The sequence below is a fragment of the Mustela lutreola genome, chromosome X (assembly GCF_030435805.1).
Source record: "Mustela lutreola isolate mMusLut2 chromosome X, mMusLut2.pri, whole genome shotgun sequence".
Classification (NCBI taxonomy): Eukaryota; Metazoa; Chordata; class Mammalia; order Carnivora; family Mustelidae; genus Mustela; species Mustela lutreola.
In genome coordinates this window covers 43,066,691-43,082,195 of record NC_081308.1, presented here as the reverse complement: position 1 = coordinate 43,082,195, position 15,505 = coordinate 43,066,691, and the positions used below count along the sequence as shown (strand labels likewise).

Below are 15,505 nucleotides of genomic sequence, written 5' to 3'. Positions count from 1 at the left end.
AAAAAAAAAGCCTCTGTGAGAGGGAGAATTAATCATTACTTTATGTAATACCCTGCCGTTCCCTAAGCAAGGTAGATTCTAAGTAGGGTGTTCTTTCAGAATGGTTTTAGGCTTCTTTTCAGAACCTGTTTTATGGGGGAGTAAAGCTACAAATGGGGTCTCACAGCTGTAACTTGCTGTCATTGTGTATAGAAATAGGGGTATAAGGTTGAAATCAGGCAGTTAAGGAAGATTCTGAGCAAGAACTATTAGGCGAATGGGAGATTTTTGTTGAAGAGATTTGTAGCTGTTCCATCTCTGAATAATTTGAAAGGACAGATGGGTTTACAGGAGATTTTACCATAAGGCTTGGGGCACAAGTTCTTTTCTCTCTCTCCCCATAAACAATTGTCTCAAATGGCTTTAGTACTCTGTAGCTCTATTTTTGTGTAGCACAAGATCATCATGGGATTTTTAATTTTATTTTACTCATGATTTCATCTGGGGCACCACATGAGTTCTGTTTGGCAATTAGGAAACCCTTCAAGATAAGAACAAAGCCTTTTACATCAAATTGTGTATACACACACACACACACACACACACACACACACAATTCACATAAATGGGACACCTGGGTGACTCAGTTGGTTAAGCATCTGTCTTCAGCTCAGGTCATGATTCTGGGGTTCTAGGATCAAGCCCTGCATCGGGCTCTCTGCTCAGCAGGGAGTCTGCTTCTCCCTCTCCCTCTGCGGCTCCCCCAGCTTGTACTTTCTCTCAAATAATAAAATCTTTAAAAAATACTTACATAAATACCAGATTGTAACTAAAATCATCATATATGCCATCAGTTCTTCCTTATTCACTTTCAGAAGCTTTTACTGAGGAAAGATCAAGGGCTTTGAATTTAGAACTTCAATGAATCCCCAGATCTATCTCTTACTGAAGGCAGAGATGGCCAGTCTTGGGACAATTCTGACTTCCCTTCTTCATAAGGATTTGATGATCTTATAAATTATAAAGAACCCAGTACAGAGAAGTGACTAACAGATGATACCCTATAAATGTGAGTTATTATTTGTTATTAAAGAACTCAATAGATAGAGCTATCTTATCTGTACACAGCTCTGGGTTGGTCAGCCATTCCCTACCCTACAGCACAGATCAAAATTATCTAGGAAAAAGTTAAAAGCCAATTTTAACCTTCTGGGTATAGATGGATACTGGCATAGAAACAGGAGCAGGTAGCTTTCAGAGTGAGAGCATCATTATAGGTTATCCTGCAGGGAATCTGAAACCTCACAAAGTTTGAAGAGATGGGAACCTGGAACTGCCTCTTAAGTCACTGCCCTTTATGTCGAGGTCCAGCTTTACAACAGAGGAGCAATCCAGAAACAGCTGAATATAAACCCTAGCCCTACATGACTCACAGCCTTGGAGCTCCAGAAAATAGAAAAATACATTTTACATCCCGATTCATTTTATGAAGCTAGCATAACCTTGATATCGAAGTCCAACAGAGTATATTAAGATTAAAAAATAGACTAGTGTCACTCGTGAGGAAATACATAAAAGTCCTGAACAGATCATTAGGACATGGATCACTCATGACCAAGTTGTTTACCCTAGGAATCCAAAGTTGGCTTAAACACAGAAACTTGCCAACGCAATTCACCACAGTAACAGAGAAAAAAATCTTAGGATCATCTCAGTAAATGCCGTATGTGTTTGCTGACATTCAACATATATTCAAAATGAATATTACCAGCAAATTAGGAATAGACTAGAATGACTTTACCCTGTTAAAATGTATCTACAAAAAATGTGCAGTGAATATTATGGTAAAATGTTTAAAATTTTCCATTTCTAATCAGGGAGAACACAAGGATGTACCCAGTCACCAGTCCTATTCAACCCTGTACTGAGTGGGTCTGCCTAATGGCATAAAAGGAGAGAAGAAAATAAAAGATGCAATGTTTAAAATGGCAGGAACAAAAAATTAAAATAATATAAAATAGCAGGAACAAAACTGTTATTATTCAAAGATGATATGATTATGTATTTTGAAAACGGAAAAAGATCTAAAGATAAACTTTTAGTATTAAGCCTAGTTAGCAACGCTGCTGGATAGAAAAAGTAATATATAAAAATTATGTCTCGTTTTCTTTGGGGCAAATACCCAGTAGCAGAATTACTGGATCATAAGGTAAATCTACTTTTAATTTTTTTAGGAACCTCCATGCTGTTTTCCACAGTGTTGAACCACTAAATTGTACACCTGAAACTCCTTTAACACTGTAGGTTAGCTACACTAGAATTTAACAATTACGCTTTAAAAATATAAAATTTCAAAAGAAGTACTATTTTCAATAACCTCAAATTCCTAGGAACAAATTTCACAAACGAGGTCTAAGACTTCTTTGGACAAAACTGCAGAACTTTATTGAGAGAATTGTAGCCACTTTTCAATACAAGAACTGCCCATGTGGCTTCAGCTTGTCTTCATTTAAACCTTCGGTTTCCCTTCGCCTGTAAGAGAAACATTAGCGTTACTTCAGAGAACTTCAGAGAACTTTATTCAGACAACACTAAAAGGTATAGAAATAACAATTTCTGATGATCAAAGAAAGGGGACGGTTTAAGGTCAGAATAGATTAAACCCAATGCATTTACTCAGGTAATTTTGAATAGAAAGCAAAGATTTCTTATACTGTTAAGAATCCAATCAACCAAATGAGAAACCTAAGAGAAGCTTTTAAAAAGTTATCAATTGGGGTGCCTGGGTGGCTCAGTGGGTTAAAGCCTCTGCCTTCAGCTCAGGTCATGATCCCAGGGTCCTGGGATAGAGCCCCGCATCGGGCTCTCTACTCAACGGGGAGCCTGCTTCCCTTCCTCTCTCTCTGCCTGCCTCTCTGCATACTTGTGATCTTTGTCAAATAAATAAATAAAATCCTTAAAAAAAATTTTAAGAAGTTACCCATTTTATGTTTTGATTTGAGAAAACCTTCCAAATATAAGATACCAAAAACCATAATGTCATGCTTGGAATTGCTTAAGTGAAATAAATAGAAAGGCTAGTATTGCAAATGTTTCAACTCTATTGTGGAAAGTGCCAAACTGTTCTTTAAGCTAGTTTAGCCTTTACATGGTTATCTTAAGTAGGGTGACCATCTGTCCCTGTTTTCACCCATATGCCCGTTGTAATTACAAACCGTGGCTCTATATACTTAGAAGTATGCCCGTTTGCACACATTACATGGTCACAGCAGTTTTAAGTCATTACCATCAAGGTAACATCAAACTGCGAAAAAAAAAAAAAAAAAGTGGGGGGTGGAAGGGGAAGACAAGATAAGGAAGAAAAAGAAAAACTGGAAAGCCAAATGTATATTCAAGGTCTGTTACTGTCTTGTTCTTATTCTTTATACTTGGCTTTTGTCCATTTTCTTCAAAATTATGTAAACGAGTGAATCCTTTCCAACACAACCAGGGTACACAAACTCAGAACTGAAAACGGTTTTCAAGGATCTGCTTTGAATCCCCTACTTTCCTAAGAGAAAAGATGGGTTCAGAGGGTGAGGGTTTTACCCAGAGTTACACAGATTATGTTAGAGCTGATACTAGGACCAAGGACCACAGCACATTTCATACAAACCGATGTGTGTTACAAATGCATCACAGATCTGTTAAAAGTGGATCTCTCTGCAGGTATCTGAAATTATTATAGCTCTTGGCTAAACAACTTATTCTTGAAAGAAATGGTTTTCCTATCTTGCGATTTATATGGTTTTGACCCAATCTATGCCCAATAGTCTGTGAATCAGCCATTTGGGATGTGAGCTACACTGAACAATGTTATTACCTCGGTATTATTAAAAATATAATATTGTGGACAACAGACACCCTGTCATTTACATGCTTGATGGATAACATACCTGCCTCTGGCATCTTCAGGGGCTCTAGATTTGCAAGACCCCTCCCTTTGACAGCAGGACCATCTCCACGCTCACACCCGGTCTTCTTACCAGCTGGTTCCTTTGGATTAGGTTCCAGGGCTGGCCCTTGAAATTAAAAAGGGGACCAATTTAAGAAGCAAAACATGAGTTCTGTCAAATAAATAAAATCTCTAAAAATAAATAAAAAATTAAAAAGGTGCCTGGGTGGCTCAGTTGTTAAATGTCTGCCTTCGGCTCATGTCATGATCCCAAGGTCCTGGGATTGAGTCCCCCCATGGGCTCCCTGCTCAGCGGGAAGTCTGCTTCTCCCTCTACCACTCCCCCTGCTTATGTTCCCTCTCGTTGTGTCTCTCTCTTTCAAATAAATAAAATAAAAAAATAAGTAAAACATGGGAGATGAATAAGGAAATAATATTCATTCCCTCAGTGTTATGAAATGAAAGCCTTAGGCTAGTGTGGTAATAAATGTGGTAAGAATTACAGGGACGCCTGGGTGGCTCAGTTGGTTAAGCAGCTGCCTTCAGCTCAGGTCGTGATCCCAGCGTCCTGGGATCGAGTCCCACATCGGGCTCCTTGCTCCGCAGGGAGCCTGCTTCTCCCTCTGACTCTGCCTTCCACTCTGTCTGCCTATGCTCGCTCTCGCTCACTCTCTCTCTGACAAATAAATAAATAAAATCTTAAAAAAAAAAAAAAAAAAAGAATTACAGGAGTGTTATTTCAGGTGTCCATTACCAGAAACTAGCAAGGCAGGGTTTTATTACCCTCTACCCTTTTCAAAATTGCCCTCAGGAAACTCAGGTGTCCCCTTTGTAACTTACCTATACTGTACTTGGGATTATACTTGCCAGTGACTTGCGTCTCTGACCAGATTGTGAGATCAAGGCTGAAAGCACATTTCTCAGTACTTGGCATGTTACATGGCAAGAGCAGATGCCAATAAATGTTGAAGGAAAAGAAAAGTCTTAAAGCCCAAAAGTGATAAACATTCTGCAAACCAACTGCTTTGTCCTCATCAAAAATGTGCAGAAGCAAAAAAAAAAAAAAAAGTGCAGAACCATTCCAGATTAAAAAAAGAAAAAACTAAATCTGGGGCACCCAAGGGGCTCAGTTAAGCATCTAACTCTCGATTTCTGCTGAGGTCATGATCTCAGTGTTGTGAGATTGAGCCGCAACCCTCCCCCCCAACACACACACACACACACACACACACACACAGGAATGCATCAGGCTCAATGGGGAGTCTGCCTGAGATTCTTTCCCTTTGCACCTCCCCCACTCTCACTTGCTCCCTCTTAAATAAATCTTTAGAAAAAAACTAAATGCAAATAAATGCATGATCCTGAACTGGACTCTGGATAAAAAAAATTATATGAAGGAAATTATCAGGACAACTGGAGAAATTTTATTTACACTGTATATTAAATGGTAATATTCCCCTGCTGTCAAACTTCTGTACAGTTGTCAGCCCAGAGAATGACTTTTTCTTTGTTCTGAGGCTATACGTACACTAAAGTACTTAGGGCAAAGGATCATAATAGTTGGACTTTATGTAAATGACTTAACAGTAGTAACAGTAAACAGATCAGTAACTGTGTGTATATATAAAGGGAGGGGAAGAGGACATGAAACCAAAGCGGTAAAAACTATTAATCACTGGTGAACCCAGGTGAAGAGTTTATATAAACATAAGTATATATATGATTGTACTATTCTTGTTACTTTCCTGTAAATTTGTGGTTTTGAACTACAAAGAATAAAAATATATGACATTGTACTTCAGACGACAGTACTTCATTTTTATTTCATTTTAAATTGTGGTTTAAAAACGCATAGCATAGGGGCGCCTGGGTGGCTCAGCCGAGTTAAGCCTCTGTCTTTGACTCAGGGTCCTGGGATCGAGGCCCCGCATCGGGCTCTCTGCTCAGAGGGAAGCCTGCTTCCCCCTCCCCCTCTGCCTGCCTCTCTGCCTACTTGTGATCTGTCAAATAAATAAAATCTTTTTAAAAATTAAAAATGCATAGCATAAAATACCCCATCTTAACCATTTTTTAAAAAAAGATTTTACTTGAGAGGCAAATAAAATGTGGGGCTCAATTCCAGCCCTCTGGGATCAGGACCTGAGCCAAAGGCAAAGGCTTCAACCCACTGAGCCACCCAGGCATCCCCATCTTAACCATTTTAAAATGTACATGCAGTTCAGTGTAGGGGCTTTTTTGCAATATTAGTAGCAACTAGGAATGGACTTTACCTGTTTTTCCTGTATTATGAAACCTTTATTTTAAATGACAGCCTAAGGATAAACCATAATTCATGTATAATTCTAGTGTTTTGCCATAGTGTACTAAGAGCAGTGAGCAGCCACTCTACAAAGTCTGAAGTCTACACCATGGATAGGATTTAAATTATAATTAAAGTGTGATTTTCTGAAGAATTATCCAAGTGTTTATTTGCAGACCTGTGACAAATCTTAGAGTAGTGACACCCACCCCCATTAAGGGTAAAAGAAAACTTAACTTTATTTTAACAAAGTTATACTTAGGTCCAAAGGCCCTGTCCTGTATGCAATGTTCCGTAAGTGAATCCCATGCACAACAAAGAACCAAAAGGAAGAGCAAAGTTATTTGTGAGTAACAGTAAGCATACTATTTATAGTTAGAACAAAGGCGGGAGAGTAGGAAGAAATGAATGGACATTGTGGTCAGTCACTTTCCAGACACCTTTAACAGTGGCCTGAATGATGTAAAGATCTTGCTTCAAAATCCATATACTAGGAATACTATATACATCTGGGAGAAATTATTTGTCCCATATTAATCTCAGGATAATTAACCTTTTGGTTCTTTTTTTAATTTAGATTTTTATTTATTTATTTGAATACATGAACAAGGGAGAGAGCGAGCAGGAGCAAGGGGAGAGGGGGAAGCAGACTCCCTGGTGAGCAGAGAGCCCAATGCGGGGCTCCATACCAGGACCCTGAGATCATGACCTAAGCAAATGGCAAACGCTTAACCAACTGAGCCACCCAGGGGTCCCTCTTCTGGTTTTCCTAACCACAGAAGAATGTAAACTCCTTTTAAGAGCCACTTTATTTTAAGATTTTATTTATTTATTTGACAGAGAGAGATCACAAGTAGGCAGAGAGGCAGGCAGAAAGAAGAGGAAGCAGGCTCCCTGCAGAGCAGAGATCCTGATGTGGGGCTCAATCCCGGGACCCTTGGATCATGACCTGAGCAGAAGGCAGAGGCTTTGACTCACTGAGCCACCCAGGCGTCCCTTAAGAGCCACTTTAAAACAGTAAATTTTGTTTTCAATAGCCAAATGGCTCTTTGATAACCACAATCCTTGAGCCCCAATTTTCTCATTTATAAAATAGGGGAAACGTACTATAGTGAGGAACAGCCTGCCCTCAGTTCCAAACTCCATTCTCTTCACTTTTCCAGCCAATTTCCAGGAAATGTTTGAGATTCCTATTGTTGTCTTCCCTTCTGTTATGAGTATATCACGATACGCAAAGCACGCACACACACTCACACACATCCCGCCCCCAAGAGGGTTTTCTTCTTCCCTTTCCCTTCACCTTGAATCCCAGATGCTCCTTCATCTTTTTTCTCTTGATCAGGTATAATATCCTGACGCTCAGTTGGTGGCTCCTTGCCATAACATGGCTCAGCGTCAGGCTGCTGGGCCTAGGTGTATGCGTGTGTATATGTAAATAGATAAAAAGTTGTGTTGTTGACACACATCAATAATGTCAATACATGAATACATAGATACATTTGATCCTAAGTAAATCTAAAGACGTTTCACTTCTGCAGAAGATGGCAGGGCAGGAGGATTCTAAGCCCATTTCATCCCATATATACACGTGTATATAGATAATACCCACCTAACTGGGTAACCAGAAAGAAGACCTGAAGACTGGCAGAACAGACTCTCCACAGCTAGTAAAGAGGTCACATCCACAAGGCATTTATAAAACGGTTTAATGGCCCCACCAACAACAAAAATCTAAAGACATTTCTCCAATACTATTCAATATACACATTCTTAATAAAATTACTCTTCCCACAAAGGCTACTCTGAAAGGCTTTGGAAACTATTTTCACGTATGTTGGGATGGATGTGTGCAGTCTGCTGTTAGTATGCATGAAAAACAAGTCATCAGGTGCATTTCCCAGGAACGGAACAGCATCCATCCAGAAAATCTCAGAATGTAACACTCTTGGATAAATGCTCCTTATCGGCATGGAAAATCCTTATCAGCATATCTATAGCAGTTCAACATGTCCACAAAAATAAATTTGTACTAATAAAAAAAAAAAAAAACAATTGTTCAAGTACTTACAACCATAGGCCCAACCAGTTGCAAAGATTTTTCATCATCTCGTCTTGCTCTAGGTCTGAATGTTGACCTCACTTGCCAATTCATAGTTCCCACTGAAAACAGAATACTGGGAATTGGAAAATGCACTTGAGAGGATAGTCATATTTAACCACTTCTGTGGCCACACAGCGAAATGTGCTTTCTGCTCCCCCCCCACACACACATACCCGCCAAACATGGAGAATGTTTTTAAAGTCAGTCTAATGGTAATTTAATTGTGCATGCTCTCCGATCACATGGAATCTAATGGTTCACAAAAGTGACTGTTCAGGTCATGGCCTGAACAGAAATTACATAAGGCACATAAGAAACACAATATATTTTGAAAGTGATGTGGCTTCACAACTTCATTCACCATCCTGGAGGTATATAAGAGAATACTACCAGATAATTAAGACTTGAGTAACTACTGCTCTCACACATTTATTTGCCAAGCCCTTTCTTTCCACACCTCCAATAGTTTTATTGGAATACTTAACCACATTCATTGTTGATGTATTGTCTACAATTATTTTCTTAAAAGATATTATTTATTTTACAGAAATCACAAGTAGGCAGAGAGGCAGGCAGAGAGAGAGGGGGTAGCAGCGAGCCTGATGTGGGGCCTGATCCCAGGATCCTGGGATCATGACCTGAGCTGAAGGCAGAGGCTTTAACCCACTGAGCCACACAGGCACACCTGTCTACAATTATTTTTGCACTAAAATTGCAGAGCTAAGTGCCTATAATAAAAAGACTATATGGGGCACTCTCCTCTCTTGGTCCTGTTTGGTACACTACAAGTCTCAGGGATGCAACCTCACAAGGTTCCCCGTTTCTAGGACCTTTCTTTACCACTGGACTTGCTACTTACCCAGGGCCCCTCAGACTCAGGGGACTCCCGAATCTGTGCCCTGTTGGCAGTTCCTTGTGCTTCCATGACCCCAATACCTCAAATAATGCCCCCAAGACTAGCTTCATCTTCATCAGACCCCTATCTGTTCCCACTCCAACTCCTCCCTTGTCCTGTCACCACATCAAGGGCCATGGTGGCTGTGACACCTGTGAGAAGACAACTTCAACGACTTTCCTCCTCAGGGGCCAGGAACCACTACCCTAATACCCCTCCCCCCCAAAAAACCCTACTGGCTCCATCCTCACACTTAAGCTCTTGGAAAAACTGATCTGCTGACCTTCCAACTGAGTCTCAGCGAGAGAACAATCCAGACAGTAAGACAAGAACCACACAGCTCAACACTCACAATTCACTGCACATACCCCACACCTGTGGGTAAAGATGCAGCAGGGCTAGGCATGCACGCTGCTCCCCCACCCCCAGAGCTAGGCCGCCTCTGGAGATTCCTAAATTTTCCTTCGGTCAGTAGTTCCTCTTGCCTCCATGACAGCCCCAATCCTTGTGAAAAGGATGATGATCTTGAACTTTTTCCTCAAAGGCCAGGAACCACACCATCGCTACTAGTCCAAAGCCAACTGGCTGACCCCTCACACACATAAATTCCTAGGAAAACTGATCTGAGGACCTATCAATTAAGTCTCAGTAAGAAAGAATACAGGTAATAGGATGCAAGCCACACACCTTCGCAACCAGAACACACTGTACTTGACCCATGAAAATGGCCACTGAGAAACAGCACAACAGTGGGCATGCACACTCAATCCAGCAACGCAAGTGGGTAGGGTTTCCCACTCCTTCATTCAGGCACAGTACCACATTACCAAATCTCCCATCTGCTGGCAGTTCCTGGCACCTTCACAACTCAAATACCTCAAATCATTCTCCCGGACACCAGATCTTCATTTCACCCCCACACCCACCATCCTCCCTCTCCCACACCCACCAAGAAAGACAATGGCCCTGGTTGCAGAGACACTGAGAGGAAAAAGGAGAACCACCTCGAGGACCTTCCTCTGTATGGCCCAGAAAGCACACGGCACCAACCCACCCAAAGCCTACAGGTGCCTTCATCACATTTAAATTCCTGAAAGGAGTAATCTGAGAACTGACCAACTGAGTCTCAGACACCAAGAGGGAATCCAGACGATAAAACACCACCGGCACAGGTCTGCACTCAGACCACGCCACACAAACCCCACGCTAATGGCGGATTTTAAAGAACATGCCACTGCGCAGGCCCACTGCAACCCGCATGCGCAGGGTGGGGGTGGGGGCTTCCCCACTCCCTCATCCGGGCCCCACCGAACATTCCTATTCTGCCCTCCGATGGCAATCCTGTGGTCTCCAGGACACAGATACCTCAAATCAAGCACCCAAGGTGCCCGATCTCCCTTCATCTTACCCCCCCCCTACAACCCAGCAGGAGAGAAAATGACCAGGGCTATGGACACGGCCGGAGAAACGAGGACGTCAAGAACTTTCCTCTTTGGAAGCCACACCCCTACCCACCCAAAGCCTGCTGGCTCCTTCTTCACACTTAAATTCCTGAGAGGACAGATCTGGAGACCAACTGAATCTCAGACACCAAGAAAGAATCTGGACGGTAAGACGCAAACTGCCCAGCTCTGCGCCCCACTAAAATGGCCGAATAAAAAGCACGTGGTATTGCGCAGGCGCACTGTGACCTGTGTGCTGTTTGGAGGTGGGGTCGGAAGGCTGGCTTCCCCACTCCTTCATCCTGGCCTTGTTGAGGATTCCTAATCCGCCCTCTGTCGGAAATTCCTGGCACCTCCGATACCCAGATACCTCAAATCAGGCCCCCAAGATGCCGGATCTTCATCTCAACCCCACCCCCACCCGGAAATACAATGCCCCTGGCTACAGAGAAACTGAGAGGAAAAGGAGAACTACTTCACGGACCTTCGTTGTTGGAAGCCAGAAAGCACACCACCCTTACCCACCCAAAACCTGCTGGCTCTTCTACTTCACACTTAAATTCCTAGTAAGAGCGATCCGAGCACCTACCAATGGAATCTCAGAAACCAAGAAAGAATCCAGATGGTAAGACGCGACCTGCACAGCTCCGCACTCAGATCACGCCACACCATCCCCACACTGATGGCGGATTATCTAAAAGAACATGCCACTGCACAAGCGCACTGCAACCCGTGTGTGCAGGGTGGGAGTGGGGGCTTTCCTACTCCCTCATCCGGGCCCCACTGAGCATTCCGAATCCGCCCTCTGCTAGCAATTCTTAGGGCCTCCAGGACAGATACCTCAAATCAAGCACCCAAGGTGCCCGATCTTCCTTCATCTCACCCCCACCCCTACAACCCGGCATGAAAGATGATGACCAGGGCTGTGGAGACGGCCAGAGAAATTGAGGACAATTTCATGAACCTTCCTCCTTTGAGACAACAAAATACACCACACCCCTACCCACCCAAAGCCTGCTGGCTCCTTCACACTTAAATTAAGAGGACTGATCCCGGAGACCTACCAACTGAATTTCAGACACCAAGAAAGAATCCGGATGGTAAGACGCCAGCTGCACAGCTCCGCACTCAGACCACGCCACACAAACCCCAAGCTAATGGCCGATTTAAAAAAAAAACATGCTATGGCGCATGCGCACTGCGACCCATGTGCACAGGGTGGGGGTGGGGGCTTCCCCGCTCCCTCATCCGGGCCCCACGAAGCATTCCTAATCTGCCTTCCATTGGCAATCCTTGCAGCCTCCAGGACACAGGTAACCTCAAGTCAAGCCCCTGAGGTGCCGGATCTTCCTTCATCTCACCTCCACCCCTTCAACCCAGCATGAAAAATAATGACCAGGGCTGTAGATACGGCCGGAGAAACGGAAGACAACCTCATGAACCTTCCTCCTTGGAAGCCACAAAATACACCACCCCTACCCACCCAAAGTCTGCTGGCTCCTTCACACTTAAAATTCTTGAGAAGACTGATCCCGGAGACCTACCAACTCAATCTCAGACACCAAGAAAGAATCCAGATGGCAAAACGCGACCTGCACAGCTCTGCACCCCATGAAAATGGCCGAATAAAAAGCGCATGGTACTGGGCAGGCGCACTCCATCCTATGTGTTGGGCGGGTGAAGGCTAGCTTCCCCACTCCCTCATCTGGGCCCAAGGATTGCTAATCTGCCCTCTGTTGGCAATTCCTAGCACCTCCGAGACCCAGATACTTCCAGTCAGATCCCCAAGACACCGGAATTTTCATCTCACCCCACCCCCACCATCCTCCCTTGTACCACACCCACAAAGAAAGACAATAGCCCTGGATGCAGACACATCAAGAGGAAAAAGGGGAACAACCTCGAGGACCTTCCTCCGTAGAGGTCAGAAAAGTACCCCACGCCTACCCACCCAAAAGAAAGTCTACAAGCTTTTTCTTCTCACTTAAATTCCTGAAAGAAGTAATCCAAGAACTCAACAACTGAGTCTCAGACACCAAGAGGGAATTCAGATGGTAAATCATGACCTGCACAGCTCCACACTAAGACCACGCCACATGAACCCCACGCCAACAGCAGATTTAAAAGAACATGCCACCACACAGGCGCACTGCAACCCCCATGTGCAGTATGGGGTGGGGGCTTCCCCACTCCATCCGGGCCTCACTGAGTTTTCCCAGTCTGCCCTCTGATGGCAATTCTTAATGCCTCCAGGACCCAGATACCTCAAATCAAGCTTGGGCCCCCTCCTGATCTTTCTTCATCACCCCCACCCCTACAACCCAACTAGAAAAACAATGATCAGGGCTCTGGACACACCCAGACAAAAAAGAGACAACCTCGAGAAACTTCCTCCTTGGAGGTACAAAATACACTACCCCTACCCAAAGTCTTCTGACTCTTTCTTCATGCTTAAAGTCCTGAGAGGACTGATCCGAAGACTTACCAATTGAGTCTCAGAAACCAGGAAAAAATCCAGACTTAACTAAGACAAAACCTTCACAGCTCTTCGATGCATGAACATGGCCGATTAAAAAGCGCATAGTACTGGGCAGGTGCACGGCAAACCGTGTGTGCAGAGTCAGGTGGGGGCTTCCCCACTGATTCATCCAGGCCAATTGAAGATTCCTAATCTGCCCTCTGTCAACTATTCCTGGCACCTCCAGGACCCAGATACCTCAAATCAGGCCCCCAGGATGCCGGATCTTCATCTCACCCCCACCATCCTCCCTTGTCCCACACTCACCAAGAAAACAATGTCCATGGCCGCAGAGACACCGAGAGGAAAAGGAGAACAACCTCAAGGACCTTCCTCGCTGGAGACCAGAAAGCACACCACCCTTACCCACCCAAAGCCTGCTGGCTCTTCTACTTCACACAAATCCTGTGACTACTAATCCCGAGACCTACCAGTTGAGTCTGAGACACCAAGAAGGAATTCAGACAGTAAGACTCGGCCTGCACAGCTCTGCACCCAGACCACACTAAATGAACTGCACGCCAATGGCGGATATAAGAATATGCTACTGGGCAAGCGCAGTGCATTCCACGTGTTGGATGGGATGGGGGCTTCCCCACTCCTTTATCCAGGTCCCACTGAGGATTTCTAATCTGCCCTCTGTCAGCAATTGCTGGTACCTCTAAGATCCAGATACCTCAAATCATGGCCTAGGATGCCCAGTCTTCACCTCAACCCCACCCCTACATCCACCATCCTCCTCTGTCCCACACCCACCAAGACAGACAATGGCCAGGGCTGGGAGACACCTGGAGGAAAAGGTCGTCCTCCTTAGAGGCCAGAAAGCACACCACCACTACCCACCCATAGCCCTCTGATTCCTTCTCCACACTTAAATTCCTGAGAGGACTGATCCCAAGACCTACCAATTGAATCTCAGTCACCAGGAAGGAATCCAGATGCTAAGATGCAATCCCCTCAGCTCTGCACCAAGAAAGCACTGCGCAGACCCCCACGCCAACTGCGGATATAAAAGAGTATGCTACTGGGCAGGCGCAGTGCGTCCTGCGTGTGTGGGTGGGGTGCAGGCTTCCCCACCCCCTCACCCACGCCCCACTAAAGATTTGTAATCTGCCCTCTGTCGGCAATTGCTGGCACCTCTAGGATCCAGATACGTTAAATCACGGCTCACAATGCCCAATCTTCACCTCAAGCCCACCCCCACATTCACCATCCTCCCCCGACCTCCTCCATTCCACACCCACCAAGATAGACAATGATCATGCCTGCGGAGACTCCCGAAAGAAAAGGACAACCTTGAGGACCTTCCTCCTTGGAGGCCAGATACCACACCATTCCTACCCTCCCAAAAACTGCTGCCCCCCTCTTCACACTTAAATTCCTGAGAGGACTGATCCGGGGACCTACCAATTGAGTCTCAGTCACCAAGAAGAAATCCAGACAGTAAGATGTGACCTGCACAGTTCTGCAACCAGATGGCACTTCAGGAAGCCCACGCCAATGCCAAATTAAAACGAACATGACACTGCGCAGGTGCATTACAACCCCGTGTGCGTCATGGGGGTGGGGTCTTCACAGCTGTGCATCCAGAATGCATTGCACACACCCCCTGCCAAAGCGCAATGGGAAAGTTGGTGGCACTGGGCAGGTGCAGTGTATCTCGTGTCCTGGGTGGTTCACACTTCTCTATCCAGGCCCCACCAGGGATCCTTGAGTTGGCCCTCTCTTAGCAGTTCCTGGGCCCTCTAGGACAGAGATACCTTAAATCTTTCCCCCAGTATTTGCCCCAATTTTGTCTATCCCGCCAAAGTCCGTTGTCCTCCCTTGTCCAGGCCTGCAACAATATCAAAGGCCATGGTGGCTGCTGCCCTTGAAGAGAAGAATGATGACCTTAAGGATATTTCTGCTCAGAGGCGAGGAACCACACAGACCCTACCTGTCTGAAACTCACTGACTCCTTCCTCATACCCACTCACACTTATACTCCAGGGAGGATTTATCAGGGGACTTACAGATTGAGTCTGACAGAAGGAAGGAATCCACAGGGAATGGTGTGAGGAGCATCACTCAGCATGAGGTATGCTATGAACACGCCCCACACAAATGGTCAATGGGAGGGCATGCAGCACTGAGCATGCCCACTGTGTCCATTTGTGTGTGAGTAGGGGCCTTCCTACCCCCTTATCCTGGCCTACTTAGGATTCCCAAATCTGCCTCTTGCTGGCATTTTCTGGCATCTCCAGGACACAGAGACCTCAAATGATTCCCCCAGGATTTGCCTCATCTTCATCCACTCCCCTCCCCTCCAAAGCCAACTTGCTTCCCTTGTCCTGGCCC

The 15,505-nt window shown here is 44.8% G+C and overlaps 1 protein-coding gene across 1 annotated transcript; it reads right to left on the bottom strand.

Moving 5' to 3' along the window:
• Positions 1-2,398: 2,398 nt before the first annotated feature.
• On the bottom strand, positions 2,399-11,790 carry LOC131822032 (P antigen family member 3-like). The gene is made up of 5 exons (XM_059158413.1): positions 11,715-11,790; positions 8,281-8,372; positions 7,513-7,621; positions 3,915-4,040; positions 2,399-2,511 (listed from the first exon to the last, which is right to left on the bottom strand). The coding sequence occupies exons 2-5, from the start codon at positions 8,362-8,364 to the stop codon at positions 2,489-2,491; spliced, it is 342 nt and encodes a 113-aa protein (XP_059014396.1). The 5' UTR covers positions 8,365-8,372; positions 11,715-11,790; the 3' UTR covers positions 2,399-2,488.
• Between the last annotated feature and the right edge of the window lie 3,715 nt (positions 11,791-15,505).